Raw genomic sequence first — 16,447 nt, forward strand, 5'->3', positions numbered from 1 at the left:
TGACCGGAAACTGTCTTCTAACCATCTTAAAAAAAATCTCCTCTTCCGATGGCGTTAAATCTATCCGCGGTATTGATACTATTTCTCGAGCGCAATATCCGCTAATGATCCCAATACAAATGAGATGTTCATGCAACTTCCTTACGACCAGTCTAGTTCCATTACATAATCCTTGTGATAAATTCAGATTACCCAGCAGAATAACAATACTTCCTACTTTTAATGTTAATTTATGTGGTGGAAGACCATTCGGCGTCAGTGAGTTCATCAATTCAATCAGAAAAACATTCGCGATATCTGTATCATCTGCATCCTCACCTGAGTCTACACTCAGATAATCAACTCCACCACCTTTGATTTTCGACAAGATTTCATTATTAATTGCGGTAACGTCGGTATTTGTTGGAGCTAGAATAACTTTACCATAATTTAATGGATCTTGTGGATCCACACTTTCTCCAAATATTTCTTGCACAATATTCCCTTCCGACAAAATATGGGACGGAATGGCGACAACCTCATTATTACGTTTAAATGAATTGGCATCCCATCGCCAACTTTCAAAACCCATTGCTTGAAATCCGTTTGTCCGTCACGCACACGAATGTTACCCTTCAATGACATACGAGTAAAAATAATCCCTAAACTACTTTTGACGCGCGCTTCCAAAATCTGTGTTCTACTACCATGTCGTACGACAGGTACAGTTTGCCGGAAATGCCCTGAAAGTATAACCACTTTAGCCCCAAATGGTTCATTGCAGTGGCATATGTCTTAACATACGATCAACGGCTTTTAGTGCGTATTTTGACGCCATTGTTATTGTACCCAAATTATAACTTTCGCATCACTCATACGTACTCCATGTTTCGAATTGAATCTTATATTGCATGTTGATTGTTCATTGAAGATCAACGGCAGTTTGAACGTCGAATGAACCGTCCTACCCCTCTGTAATAAGTTTGCTGCGATTTCAGTCCAAGTCACAGGCAATATGATGATATTTTCACTATTTAACGTGGAAATAATAGTGTTATGTAAATAGCTTTTCCCACTGCCACCAGGACTATCCAAATAGATAAGCTTATCAGAAGACTCACCACGAACGGCAGCCATAACTGCATTGAATACAGCTCATTGATTTTCGGTCAAACTATCAATCAATACTTTGTCTACTTGTTTGGACGCAATCATACTCTCAGGATCTTTGTCATCATTACCTATATGACACGTTAATGTGAGACCTTTAATATCCGGTAGATTAAAGATTTGCAATATAAAACCGTGTAATATAAGTATTTCATTTATAACTCGCAAAGCTTTTTGTTCGTTTTGTTCGTTGTATTCATTTTGATCGACAAACTCATATTTGTATTTTTCAAATAATTGTCGAGCGTTGATTCGCATACCAGACACACATATGTAAATAAGCGACACATCTCGGTTGATAATATGAGACTCGAATCTTCGGCAAGGCATTTATCACATTCTTCATCTTAAAAAACTAACCTACGTGCTATTGCCGCTTCGAGAGAGGTTGGATATGTTGTACCATCATATTTGCGCATATCTTGAAATAATTGAGCTTCTCGAACGTGTAGTAATAACACTCGTAAATAATAGTGTTCGATTTCTTTTGGGCTCACAAAGTATATTCTACTCAAAAGAGGTTTTACAAATTTCTTCCGTATAGACCAGTCTGTATTTTTTTTATTAAATCATGTATACTATATACTGTACAGTATTTTAAAGCGAGAGACGAGCGTCAGTTTTTCGTTGTATGTTCAATCGTGCGCTTGTGATTTTTTCTCAAAACTACTTTTTCAAAGTCCGTGTTCACTGCCATTCAAAAACTACTTGACGGATTCATTTCGAACTTGGTACACATTTTCTACATATAAAATACCTCCCCCCAACATTTAGTTAAATTTTTTTTTTACATTAAGGGGGTTTCCCACCCACAAAATGGCGGAATGTTGCGTGGAAAATAGCAGTTTAAACTTTAGATGGCCACCAAAAATTTTTAAATGAAAAAAAATAATCAAAGAACGTTGGGGGGAGGATTTGATGATACTTAGACTAAATTTGAATGGTTTTTGATATTAGATAATTTCCGATCGAGATATAGTGAACACCGCAAATTGTTTCTTATGTGAGACGTTCTGGGGCTGGCTCTGTCACCGGCTTGTTTTTCAATATTTCCGCATGAAAAACTTAGAGAATATTGTTAAAAGTATACTTAATAATGTACAAAAGGTTTGACTAAATTTGCTTAATCCATACTTTCAAAAAAAATTCACAAACAAAGTGTTTTTTTTTACGCTGAAACCCTTACCCCCCCCCCCCCCCCCCCCCCTTAAGCTGTCAAACGCAGCTCGGCGGACGCCAACACGAATCTCGCTGGTTGCTCAGATTTTCGCGACCTCAGGCCATTTTATCAAGCAACAGGTAGCCGGCCGGCTCGATTGGCTATTTTCGTAAACGCCAGCGAGCCTCGTGGCGGCCCCCTTACCGAAAAAAACCCCAACTTTACCCCGAAAATAACCCCCAAAATAACCCTTAACCTCTAAAGGGTAAATTCGTACCCCTTAATTCAGGGTTAACCTTGAAGTCGAGGGTCCACTCTCATGTCGAGGGTTTACCTCCAAGTTGAGGGTGAACCTCCCAATCGAGGATTCATTTTGAAAGAATTTTCGAGGCAAGAGCTTATTATGTCATTTTATTGGGATTATAGATGTAACGGTATTACAAAAGTGCATTACACACCATTAGTAAATACAATAGAAACTGACTAATCAAGAAGTTGGTTATTTCTCATTTGATATCTTGAGGCAATCATATACATATATTATATATGCATTTGGATATTCATTTTTATCAGTGAATGCCACGAAAATTATATATTAACATTAGTAAATTCTTGTATATATCTATACGAATTCGAGGTTAATATAGAAGGAGGGTATAATGTATTCCCACGATGAAAAATAATCGTAAATAAGATTGAATGTACGTATGTATAATTCATATAGCCGTGAAGAATTATCTATACCCAATGCATTTCATTCATTGTTATATTATAATGAAGATGTATGCGTACATGTACAATGTTCATACACTATATGAAAATGAATAAAATATATAAAATATTCAGATTCGATAATTTTCAGATAATTTCCAAGAACTATCATATAAAAAATCACTGAGAAAATCGAAGAGGGTCAATGTTTTTGATTCACCGAGTTGACGTGGGAATTCCCATATATAGTGTAGTTTATGATTTATTATTTAAACCCTGAAAAAACTAAGTAGTATTCTTTCCAGCGAGTTGCTCGACAGTTGAATTCGAATTGAATCATTGGTTTGACCATAAATAATATATAGATAGATCATTTCAGATGTTATTGAGAATAATAGAACTTCAACGAATATCATAAGAATTACCTTGGAAATTTCACGGGTTATGTGCAATGGAATTAAGGGTTCACCACCAATCTTTTACATATTATATTTTCGCAATGACACCCAAATTTTAGAGTTTACCCTCAAGATGAGTTAGGTGTATCCCTTGGGGTTGCAGGGGAGAATCCCCGCAATGTTGATAGTTCACCCTCACATTTACCATCAGTTAAATTTTGGGGATACGAATTATCCTCATCGTTGAAGGTGTACCTTCAACGTCGAGGGTTCACCTGCATGTCTTGGAGATTGAACCCTCAATTGTTAGGAATTAACCTTTATCGTTACGGGTTTACCTTCTACGTTGCAGGTGTACCTTCAACGTTGAGGCTTCACCTTCAACGTTAAGAGTTCACCTTCAACTCTTGGGGTTGAACCTCCAATTGCTGAGGGTTAATCTCTAACTGTTGGAGATAAACACTCCATTAATGATGGTTTACCTTCAATTTTTGGGGGTAAAGCCCCAAATTTAGGGGTTTATCCTCAACTTTCAGGGTAAAGCCCTAAATTTTGAGGCTTACCCCTAAAAATTGAGGGTTTTTTTCCGTGAGGGTCAAGCCGATTTCACATTAAATTCTTTCCTACTTGATTTACTGATAATTAATAAACAGCTCTGAATCGTCGTTCCATGGCCTTCTGCCGTTTCTGTTATAAGATTTAGAGATTAGAACCGTCGAGTGCCGTGCCGCGTCTCAGCGGTGCATCAGCTGGCGTGTGAATGTGAGTGAGACAGAGTGGTGAGATTGTGCGTACGCGCCCGTGCCGTTACTGCCGAGAGCTAAGTTTCGCTTGTATTTTGCGAAGTAATCAATAGCGATAGGAGCACGGTTTGTATTTGCATTTTTTACCTTACTTGATCGCCTGTTTATGAACTGTTATTTTGTTATGTACTGCCGCGTTGGTATATTATAATTATTTCAAATTGTATCGAAGCATGCCGACACCAACGAATTCGTTTGCCGTCTTATTTAGTATTTAATTGTTCAGCCTTCTGCCCTGCTGTACGGCTTTTGTAAAATAAAGATGCTGGTAACACATCTACAATCTGTTGATTGCCAATCATACTATTTCATCTCCGCGCCCACGTTCCCCTTACCGACCACCAGCACGTCACGTTTAGATGACGAGTCTTGTAATTAAACAGCGTGATATCTCTGCTTATATTGTTAAGAGTCGCCGTTCGAGTCGGTAACTGGTTCGTTAGTCGAATTTGCAGATGTTTGCGAGAGCATTGGCTCTTTTTTGACTCTCCGAAACCTAGCGCCCAGCCTCTGCTTTGCCGCTATCAAATAAACCTCTATATTTTATTTTTCGGGTTAGAGAACGCCTCTTTTGTAAACTTGCCGCTGGACTGATCCCGTTTTCCCCCCGGGCGAGATCCAAAGCTCGTTACAGTATTATGATACGTTTGTCCACATATACGGAACACAAATGGACCTCGACCTTCGATGAAATCCAATTTAGCACCGAAACTTGCAAATGCCAAGGAATTGTTATAACTTCTCAGATTTCTCTTAAAATTCCGACTATACGCATCGGTACCGGTTAGCAATTCTACAATTTCTTTCGGGTAAGGACTATCTTCTAAAATTCACACTTTACCTTTGTTACAGCAAGTACTATACTTTTTATCACCAGGAAACTCAGAAATAAAATGTTTAGCATTACAAAACTGACATGAATGATTCATTTTTCCTAAATATTGTAGTTCAACTTCGTCTTCTCTAAAATCTGGATTTTCTAATAACACCCTTCCATCAGATATCTCAGAAGGAATAGGTCTCCTTTTTTTGTCAGAGGTGACACCAGGCCTTTTGCCCTATTGCATTTTCTTTTATTCAAACGTTTCTTCGAAATAGATTCGATCATTTCCGGTTTATATGTTACCGCAGCCTTGATTCTGTTAGCCCGTTGTTTTTCAGATTCTTTCGCGCGCCTTTTTTCATTTTATCTGCTCTACAGCTTCTCTATATTTGAATATGAATTCGTCCGTCGACGTTATCTATGTTTAAATTCAGACACTTTGTGATTACCTTCTTTGATTTTTCTTTTGTACCATTGATTCATTTCATAATTAATCGTTTGAAGAATATACCTTGTCTTTTACCAATTCAAATCATATTAAATCATTTATTTTGAACGATAACCTATCCCACTTCATTATAAATCAGCCTCAACCATTTGAACAACTCTCACAGACTTGTATAGGACTAGGCAACAACGTACCTACATTACCGGCTTATCGAGAGGTAAGTTTGTCTTAGTTTTCTAATTTTTATTCAGCGTCGTTACGTCAGAGCATCTTTGATTATTTATAATCATTCACTACCACCCGCTCAGTACATGCCCACCCCCACATAACACCCTAGTAAGTCACACCTCAGTAGAATTGCATAACGGTCACACGGGACGAAATTCACTCCAAACGTGATATTTTGTTTCAAAAATGAGTTATAAAAATCCAGAAAAAAAATTTATTGTTTATGGATCGCAAAAAAAGCTCTCTTAGTTTTTCTCACCAAAATTAATTATTCAACTATTGTGAAACATTGGCAAACTTGAACAAAGTACCAAAAATGTGGAAAAAATGTCTTTATTTCGCATAAAGAATGCCCCATTTCTCCGACTAAGGGACTCTACGAGGAGTTATATGTGCTCAAGAAGGTGGGAAAATCGGGTTAGGTTAAGTTGTTGAGGCCTTGATTGTTACAGGAAGTGTCCCATTTGTTTCGTTAAAATGAGAGTTTTTGTTGGGTTTTAATGAAAATGGGACTGTGCTATTAATTACTTCAAAATTTTTACCGTATATTTATTGATATTACCAATTAAAAAAAAATTGTCAATTCTTTTTTAAAAAATTCGGCTTGCTGATCCTTCTCATCTCTAATCCCGCCAAAAATGTCGTGATCGCTGGTATGCAGGTTTTCTTAACTTCTGATTGTCTGAATGAAATAAAATTCAGTGGCATTTTAGTTTGTATGCATGTAGCTATCGTTCATTAAACCAAGGAAAAAAAAACTTCCTACGAAATGTTCACATTCAAACTCAAATAGTCGACGAATAGCTTTTTTCATTCATCGAACGATAGGAGAATGTATACTCTGCATGCTGTTATCATTTGAAGTCGATCAGTACTCTGATTTCTCAAATATCGTACACACCAGGTGTAAAGAAGCTCTTTTGACAACAACGCATTTAAACTTTTGACTAGAGTGCACAGGATGATAAGTATTCGGAGGGTTCATCTGCTAACTCAAGTCGATTTTGCGAATTTAGGATTGAAATTTTGCTCACATATTCTTAACATCTTTAAGAATGAAGTAAGACTAGAAAAAAAGACACCTCCCTTTAAAGAATACTTGGGTAAGATTATGTATGCAGGGGGTTTTTTCTCATAAATTATTATTGAGGATTTTCAGGAAAATCAAACTCGATTAGTTGCTCTGTAACAAGATAAACGAGAGTTGAAGTTTTTTTCTCCGTCACACCTGTGATTATCCTTTCCAATTTTTTATTTCGCACTTTGTCTCTCTTAATTATTGCACTGATTATCGCGAGTGCTTCTTCTTATTTTCTGTTCGTATCGCTCCACCTCTGTCTATTAATCCCTACCTATTTCTCTCTATCAGTTTTGCCAAAGTTCGGTCTACTACCAACTGTTGCGGCGCGGCAGATTCAAATTAAAGAATGTATATTTTCTTCAGTACATTACGACCCTAGGCCCGAAAGTTGGATTTCCTGGCCGCGTGTGATATAAAGGCGAGGCGAAGGCCTTTATATCACACACGACCAGGGCATCCAGCATTCGGGGCGTGGGTCGTAATGTACTAATAGTCGAAACAAAACAGTGAAGAATATTTCACAGCTTTCAGTTCGATACCCCACAACAGATAAACTAATATTGTAAAATATTGGTGACATGAAAAAATATGAGGCATAATTATTACGATTAAAATCAAGCGGGATATACTACGCAACACAATGATGTAAAGTACGTGAAACTTTCCCATGCCTTTTTTCTCCTGCTATCTAACTGATATAGGGTTTTCCCCATAAATATGAGAAAAGCAGCCTACTTGTCTTCCTTGCGGTAATAAATGGCCGTACGACAGTTACATCGAGTTTCCATTTCCAACCCTTCCTCTCACCTTGACGGTCTTGTTTCTTTCACGGCGACGTGGAGAGCATTATGATGCATTACCATGAGTCAGGATTTTCCGTGATCAGAATAAAATTCGCTAAAATCCCACCCACATGTGTCATTGCCTCGGTCGCAGTCGTGACTATTATTTTAGGAAGAAAGATAAAAGAATAATTTCTTAGATCCAGCTTTGCCTTTGAGGCAGTGTTGTGGATAAGTCTGTCTATCTTTCACTGTCATCAAGCTTTGGTAGATGTTGATAATTAAATGCTTTGGTATCATGTTAAGAGCCTCCAGTTGTTTAATAACCTAATTATGATCTTTATGCAATGGATTTTTGCATTAGCATTCGACAATTATGTAGCATAGTGTCCTCGCAAACGAAGAGACAGGTTGAAATCGAAAAAGTCAACATTTATGAATTATGAGTTGTCAAACAGTATCCAAAAATAGCCAGTCTACCATCGACCTCCACATGTTTGATGAATAATTGAAGTCTTCGCGGTTCTAAGCTTCAAAATGTTTGTACTGCGTCAATTCTATGATGTAGCACGAAGTCAATAGCCTACTTATTTTTTCACATATCACTAGCACAGCATGCGCTTCCAAAGTTCATTTTATGAATTTCCAGAGATAACAATAAAATGTTAAATATCACTGACATGCCTTTTTCATGAAGAACACAAAACATAAATATTTTACTTATTTCATTGACCAAGGATATAATCATATTTTCAGCTAACTCTCATGGGAAAATAAACTCCGACAACAGAAAGTTATGCTGGGTGGACGACTTCTGTATAAATCCTGTTACTTACGAAAGGTTGTCAGAATTCGTTAAATACTCAACTAGTCTCTGATTAACAGGACCCATTGTATGATTGAATCGTAATCCATTTCTTTGGTTTACTTCTGCGATTTGTATCACCTTGGTAACATAGGTCATAAACGTAATTTTGACCAATTACAGAACAGCTCTGACCGGAAAACCTTCAGAATGACCCGTAATCATACTTCAAAATCAGGTGCCAAGTGTGACGTTCTTTTATGTTGTTTAGGATTATGAAATTATAATGCCATTCACCGTCTTTATGTATTGCTGTAAATGAGAAAGTAACTTTTCTTACTTCTTAGTTTTGAATTGAATTATCGCAACTCGAATTATCGGTATTTTTTAAATACTGATAACTACCCAAAAATGAAGCTTAAGAGCCACGCAATCATTTGCAACTGGCAAGTATAAATTTCACTTCGTTATGAATGCTCTCAGGTACATTTTTATATCAAAATATCAGCAGCATTTAATTAGCATATACATATTATAGAGAGACTTCCCAACATAGAATATAATGCTTGTATCCGTGTTTTGTCCGGGAGGCAGTCTATATGTAAAAATGAGCAACGTTCCGTCTGACACTCATTGAATCAGCTGCCGATTTTTCCCATGTCCAGACATATCGACTAATCATCCCAAATTTTGTACAATTTTTTTTAAGGACCTTTATATTTTACTTTTTTCTACCTCTTTTGAGAAAATAAAAGTCTTACGTTTTGAGGCAAACTTGTACAACTGCGAAAAATTATTCATTCTTCTTGAGCTGAGAAAGAATAAAAATTTTTTTAAATTGCATAAATGTTACGGGGTAGATGACTATAATCACGACGAGCAGCTGGCGATGATCCCTTCCACACGCAGCCGTAATTGCACTACGGCCTATTTTGAGTGCGAAATCCGTCGACCGCGTACACGGACAAAGGATAAGGGGAAATCAAAGGCAACTGATATTGAGGAGATAAGTGATTGCTCAGGTAATTGATTTATTGCGAATAATCTAGAGAGTATAATGAAAAGATGTAGAAGAGAAATTGTTCATAGGAGAAAAAGGGCAAGAGTTCAGTATAATTTCGGGACAAAGGCCGAGGGTGAATTTAGTCGTTTGGACAATGAAAAATCCCCCCAAAAAGCACCTCTGGTGCAAAAAACTTTCGCCAAGTACATTAAAAATCTGGTCATGACCTATAAAAATACCTTCTCTGATCAAAATAATATGCATATCATCACCTCATACAACAAAAAACGCAGCACACACACCCTACTGAAAGTGTACATGTGATATGTAAAAAAGTACGTAATAAAACACATGATAAATCACAAAATGTTATGACTGATTCCAACATATGATTTAAGAAAAAGAAAAAAAAGTCTCCCGGGGTGGGACCAAATAACTAATTGAGCTATTGTTTGAATGTACTCAAGTTCTTTCGTAGCGGTTGTGAATTATGATTGCAAGATTGTAACCTGTATGTAAGTGTGGTGTGGCTCAGGCGTCAACATCAATGCTTACCAATATGTCACACGTGGGTTCGATCCTAACCTAGGACACTTTCATGTTTGTTCTCCCTTTAGATCTGGTCAGGTAACGAATCACATGATAAATTACAAAATAATTTTCTGAATCTGATAACTCATGTATAAAAATGCGTGATAAGTTTACTAATAAATTATTTGTTGGATTCGGTCGTAACATTTTGCGATTTATCATGTGATCTATTAAATAGTTTTCTACATGATATATCACATGAAAATTTTCAGTAGGGTAAAAGTTCTCATCCCTTACCAAAAAATATTCAAATCACATACTACTGCTAAGTACATGCCTGTTAATATCACAATAAAAGCATAATTGAAACTCAAACTTTAGCTTCCATATCTTTCTGGAATCGTACTGCTGCACAGTGGAAGATTTCAGCGAAAACGTGGCCAAAAGTCGAATAACGAGATTTCCTTTCGAAACCTTTGGTCGCTAGGCATCGTTTACAAACTATTTATTCCCTCTGCTCAAAGCCGTTAGGCCCGGCCCCTACGTGTGGTTGTCGAAATATTTCTGCCTAAAGTTGATCTGCTACAACGGCAGTTTCTAAGTGCGCGCATCAACGGATCTCATTAAAAAGTTCAAACTCATATAAATTGAAAGTTTCTATTAAAAAAGAAAATTGAGAATATGGATGCAGTTTCTGAAAGTATGTAGAACATTACAAATATTTTACTTTTGCAAAAAAGAAACGTCACTCTATTTGTTTATTATATACAATTGTTCATCAAAGAAGTGGCTAGTTGTTAGAAAGAAAACCAATGATATGCAGACCAAAAGTGCCAAATCCCGTTGAATCCCGCGCTCATTCTGCGATGAATCTAAAGCATCAACTATTAGAAACTGATTCTGCAAAAATCAGTTTTTAATATTGGTTAGCTTTGACGTTACGTATTTTTGCACATTAGCGTGTTTGTTCTAGTGAGACATCTCGTCTCGTTTTTGCATTGGGCTAAAAAAAGATTGCCATGTTCTACGTTTGAATACCGAACCTTTTCTTATGTTTTTATTTGCGTACGGAAGGCTTTCCTAAATTACAAAAGAGGAGGACAAATTGATGTTACTTCTGATAGATTGAAATGTCTCTGACTAGCATTTATTCCTTTCTCTATGCAGAATTTTCTCGGAAATGCATGTTTGAAAATTTAAAGGCAGAATACAATATAAAGAATATGTTCAGATGCTTTAGTTGAACTCCTGCTGTTGTAATCAAATCTTGGCTGAAAACTATAAAATATAAATGTATTCTGCAACCAGAGCTCTACAGTGGACACAATTTCAACACCGTAGATATCCATGTCATTATATGTATCCGTATTTTTACAGGATCTCAGGATCAGCTTATCTTTTTGCCACGAAGAAAGGTATTTGCTACACTGCGAAACTGCATGACAGGACATCAATCACCAAATACTAAGTTTGGAATTTGGTATCAAATGAAGCTGATTGTCTTGTGCAGATACGATCAAATGCCGAAACGCAGATATTAAAATTGTTTTTTTTTAAATGCGTACGAAGTGGAAGAAGGTGAATGCCAATGAAATTTTTTTCTACGCAAAAATGAGGATTGGGTGGATGTCTCTGATTAAATTGTACCAATATTTTGACAAATAAAGTTATTAACATAATCGCTCTTCACCAAAACGTCTGAAATTTGTATGCAGTGAACCCAAAAACTCAAATTCAGTATTTTTCGGCCATATGCAATGGTATTTGTATAATCGCACCACCACATTCTAGCCATCATTATGTTTTTGAAAATTTGCGCCCCAGATTCGTATTTATTGATCCCAAAAATGTATAGGGGCTGACTTTCAGCTTTTTCCAACAAGTATTTCGATAATCGCATTGCTATATTTCCGCAGCTATTTTGTTTTTGAAAATCTGCGCCCTAAATTCGTATTGAGCGACCCCAAGAACTATAAAATACTAAGTTTGGTAAAATTCTAATCTATTACTGACTTATGACCACGTTTTAGCTGAAATCCCCCACTGTGTATTCCCAAACTGGGGTAAGACTGACCTTAAACTTATCGAACTACGCAACTACAAATGATCCTCAGTTATGAATAAAAAAGAAACTACCTCACACATTAGCATACTTTTAAATTACAGATAAGATACGGCAGTGCTAATCGGACCCCAGCGTACCAAGCAAGAGTTAATAAAACTTTCTAACCGAGATGTAAGCAGTGAATATTGTCCGTACTTTTGACGCCCAACTATAAGTGTGCTACTGAACCCTACTACCACTGCGTAATTGTAAGTGAAGGATTGGCAACTGTTGCATAATGGTATTGAAAATCCAGAAAATAAAATTAAATTAGTAAGGAGTAGGGTTCAGTAGCACACTTATAGTTAGGCCACAAATACAATCAATGTCCACTGCTCACGATCATATCTCAATCGGAAAGTTTTATTAACTCTTGCCTGCCACACCGGGGTCCGATGGGCACTGTTCAATTTACCTGTAATTTGAAAGTATGGTAGTGTACAAGTCATTTTGTTTCTTATTGATACCCAATTATCATTTGAAGTTGCCTAGTTGGATAAGTTTAGGGTCAGGCTGACCCAGTATGACAGCAGCGTGATTCCAGAGAGATGTGGAAGCTAAGGGTTGAGTTTCAATCATTCTTTTATTGTGAATTATCAGACATGTACTTAGCAGTAGTATGTGTTTTGAATCTTTTTTGACAAAGGATGAGAACATTTATATATCCTGTGTTTTTGTCCTTTTTTTTTCTTGTACAAGATAATATGCAAACAATTTTGATCAAAGAAGGTCTTTTTGTGCGTGATGTCCAGGTTTCTAATGTACTTAGTTACAGGTTTTAGCACCAGAGGTGCTTCTTGGGGGAATATGAGCGTATCGTAGTAGCCACAAACGGCCGAGCTTGATTGCGCACGAGGCGCACTGTGACATTAGATCGAAAGTAGCGCGCCCCGCCGTGTTTTACGAGCTTATTTTTTTTTCAAACGATGTGAGATTTTCAGTTTTTTCATGCGGGATTAGGATTTACGTACGGTAGTAACGTTTGCATAGCTGGTCGGGGGTGCGGGGTCTGCGAGGGTGGACGTGCATGAGCACCTCTCCGGATCTTACAGAGTGCGAAATTCCTTTAGGCGTCTCTATCTATCCGCATGCCTGTTTGTCTGTCTGACAGTCGAATGGGCGTGTGGCTTATGCGGTTTTCTGTATCACACGGTGAGAAGACAAGAGCAATACAGTAAAACTGTTTGTTTACAGGCTGAGTTCATTATCATCCCGTATAGTAACCGTAGGGCAGGTTATCAAAACTGTCGCCTCAGTAACGTATTTTCACGAATCCAGACTTACATGTTTTGCTCGATAATTATCTCTGCACTTATCACGTCTCCGTATACTACTTCTTGATAAACTACACCTGTTTCTGCAACCCCACGGAAAAAGAAACAAGATATAAACAATAACGCAAGTTTGCATTTACCACCCTGGAACATTCTAGAAAAAGGGTAAACACAACACCTACACATTAGAGTCTCCTTATACACAGTGCTTGCAGAGAAGAAACTTCTTATTCATTCTAGAAAAAGGTTTGTATCTTGGGGGTGTCCGTATGTAAGAATCTGTATCCAGAACTAACCTTGTTATACTACTCATCTTTCAATATTAGCCTGCACATAGAATACGTGATCAAAAATTTGGAATTGGAATAAAACTTTGTTCAAATCCAAAGCTAAGAAATGATCGAAAGAACTTGTTATGTGTTAATGAATGTGTATTTGAATTGAAATGTTTGTGTGAAGAAAAAATTTTTCAATTACGCGTACCCAGTGAACACATGACCTCCATATGACGTCATAGATAGGTCACATAGAGATCATCGACTTTTTACATAGATATGACATAAAAATGACTTTATTGATGACTCTGATATGATGTCATGTAGTATGACATCATTATGACATAGTGCTGACATAAAATTTGACTTTTATATGACGTCATGATTGTGACTTAAATATTACGTAAATATTATGTCTTATCCCTATCACATGTGTGACGTCGCATCAAAGTCATAAATTTATACATTATTTACGTAAGAAATAAATCATACAATTACATAAATTACAAGTCATATTCTGACGTCAAAAGGATATCATAATACCGTCATATTCTTACCTAAGAAACAACTCATACTTTTACGTAAAATTGATGTTGGATGAACGTCATACTTAAGCATCAGCTTCCGGTCATTCTTTTACATACGAGTGACATAATACTAATGTCACGACGGTATAAAAAAAAACGTTCAACGATACTTTTCTATTTATGTTCTATGTTGTATCATGTATTGATTTAATAATTCATAAGTGGAATTTCATATGACATTTCTTAATTTTTACTTTTCTATTTAGTGTCCAAATTTAACTTACCGCAAATTCTCTTTAAATGCAAACATTAAATATATTTTTAACATTGAAAATATTAGGATATTGTCATAAATAAAATATATAAACTAATTTCAAAATTAATTATTATATTGTAATAGAGGTACAGTAACAAAATAATCACTATTTATAAATGAAAAATATAAACATTTTGACTTTACAAGTTCTGTTGTAACAGTTATATTATTATAAGCATTCTTAAATACTTTTTATCACTATGACATCAGAGTTATGTCATCGAGACGTCAGGTAAGTTATAATCATGTCAGCCAGACGTCACAATTTTTTAAGCAACTTTACATCACTATTTTACCTCAAATTTAAGTCATCTTGACGTCAGCTAAATAACAAGTACGTCAGCTGGACGTCATATTTTTGTAAGCTTCCGGTACCGACTTTACTTCTCTATGACATCAGAGTTATGTCATTTTGACGTCAGTTAAGTCATAATGATGTCAATTGGAGGTCATATTTACGTCATTTATCTTACGTAAGAATCTTACGTCAGGAAGTGGGAAATTATGAGTCATATGTGACTCATATATGACTCACATCTTACGTAAATCATGACGTGACATGACGTCATTCTGACATCAGTTTGACATAATTGTGTTCACTGGGTAGTGATAGTTGTTACGACCTACAATAACCGAATTTACAGATTGTGACGATCTGAGCTAGAAATCTGGACGAACCGAACATCAGAGTTCGCACGCGTGAGCTTCACAAGATTTGTGAATCGAATTTAAATCTGAATCAAATTTCTCTCGCAGCGTTCTTTCCAGAACGTAAGAAGGGTATGTCTCCAAAAGCCTTTTTGGCTTCTACGGAGCAAGAGAAGAGATGAATTAGTAACCATGATTATGCGTCTGCAGCCGTCTTAAGACGATCAATAGAAACACCCGCATTCGCACGGGAAACAAGGAAAACTTTAGAAAACCTTGTCCATGTGTAGCGGGACCGATTTCAAACCTTAGCTCGTCGATTCGGTCCCTGCACAACGTGACCTGTAATACAATTTTTGCAAGCTGCCATTCAGGTCCTCGTCGACAGTCTGTGGATTTAAACTCGGGTCCTTTCGTTCCGCAGTCTCGCACGCTACACGATACGTTACTACGGTCGGTTCACCAAATAATCACCAAGTAATTAAGTTTTATTTCATACGTACTTCAGCTTTTGTGATTGCCGAGAAATTCGGACTCAAATAGTATTTTATTCCTTCTGTACTTCCAGGTAGAGTAATTCCCCTCACCAGCAGTATCAGTAGGACAGCATATGGGAAAAGGGCAGTAAACCACACCACCTGTAAACAAATGAATTTCTGATTCTTAATTCAGTCTAAACACTTCATCGTGTGATCAATATTCGCGTCAACGAATCGCAGCCAGGTATGAGAATGCCACCGGAAGCAACCAGAATCATTCACGCTGCCGAACTAGCTGCTATGTACATCTTACGTGTATGATCAATGTACCATATTTTGAAAACTGCTAGATATTTTAATACAAAACTTGCGTCATCAAAAGTCCCAGGCAGGATAAACCTATCCTGTGAATTTTGAATCCTGTAGTTACGGATTTATTGAACTTCACGGGTGATGAAAAATTGATCTAGTTCTTCGTCTCCTTCTCCGCAGTTCAGTAGCTCCGAGACAAGATATCTATGGAACTATGATGCGTAGGAACATGAAAGTTTTAAGGTGTGTTTCACGAATCCTAATCTAGAAACTTATCGAATTTGTGCAAGATCTTCTATCAAATTCCCTGCTACTCTACATGATGTAAAAGAGCTTGAGAGATTGAATAATTTGCGAATCAACGTTGTAACGTGGCATTTCGGACAGACATGCCCGTTACAAGGTACTCCCTGGACCTTGGGCGGAATCCAGAAATAAGGGTTTCGGAGATCGAGTCGCGAGATAATAATAGTGAGCGCCAGAACTGGAGTCACGCATCCGGGCTTCGAGAGGGACGAAATAGCGAATTAAGAATAAGATATTGCAGGCTTTTGTTTTTATTTTTTTTTTTGAATACACCGGCCACAAGCC

The 16,447-nt window shown here is 36.9% G+C and overlaps 1 protein-coding gene across 1 annotated transcript in view; it reads right to left on the reverse strand.

Moving 5' to 3' along the window:
* DAT (Sodium-dependent dopamine transporter) overlaps positions 1-16,447 on the reverse strand; it is a 509,482-nt gene that overhangs the window by 98,628 nt on the left and 394,407 nt on the right. The window contains exon 7 of the mRNA XM_046615324.1: positions 15,569-15,703. Within this exon, the coding sequence (XP_046471280.1) occupies positions 15,569-15,703 (135 nt within the window). The remainder of the gene's footprint in view (positions 1-15,568; positions 15,704-16,447) is intronic.

This window comes from Neodiprion pinetum, chromosome 3 (assembly GCF_021155775.2).
Source record: "Neodiprion pinetum isolate iyNeoPine1 chromosome 3, iyNeoPine1.2, whole genome shotgun sequence".
Lineage (NCBI taxonomy): Eukaryota > Metazoa > Arthropoda > Insecta > Hymenoptera > Diprionidae > Neodiprion > Neodiprion pinetum.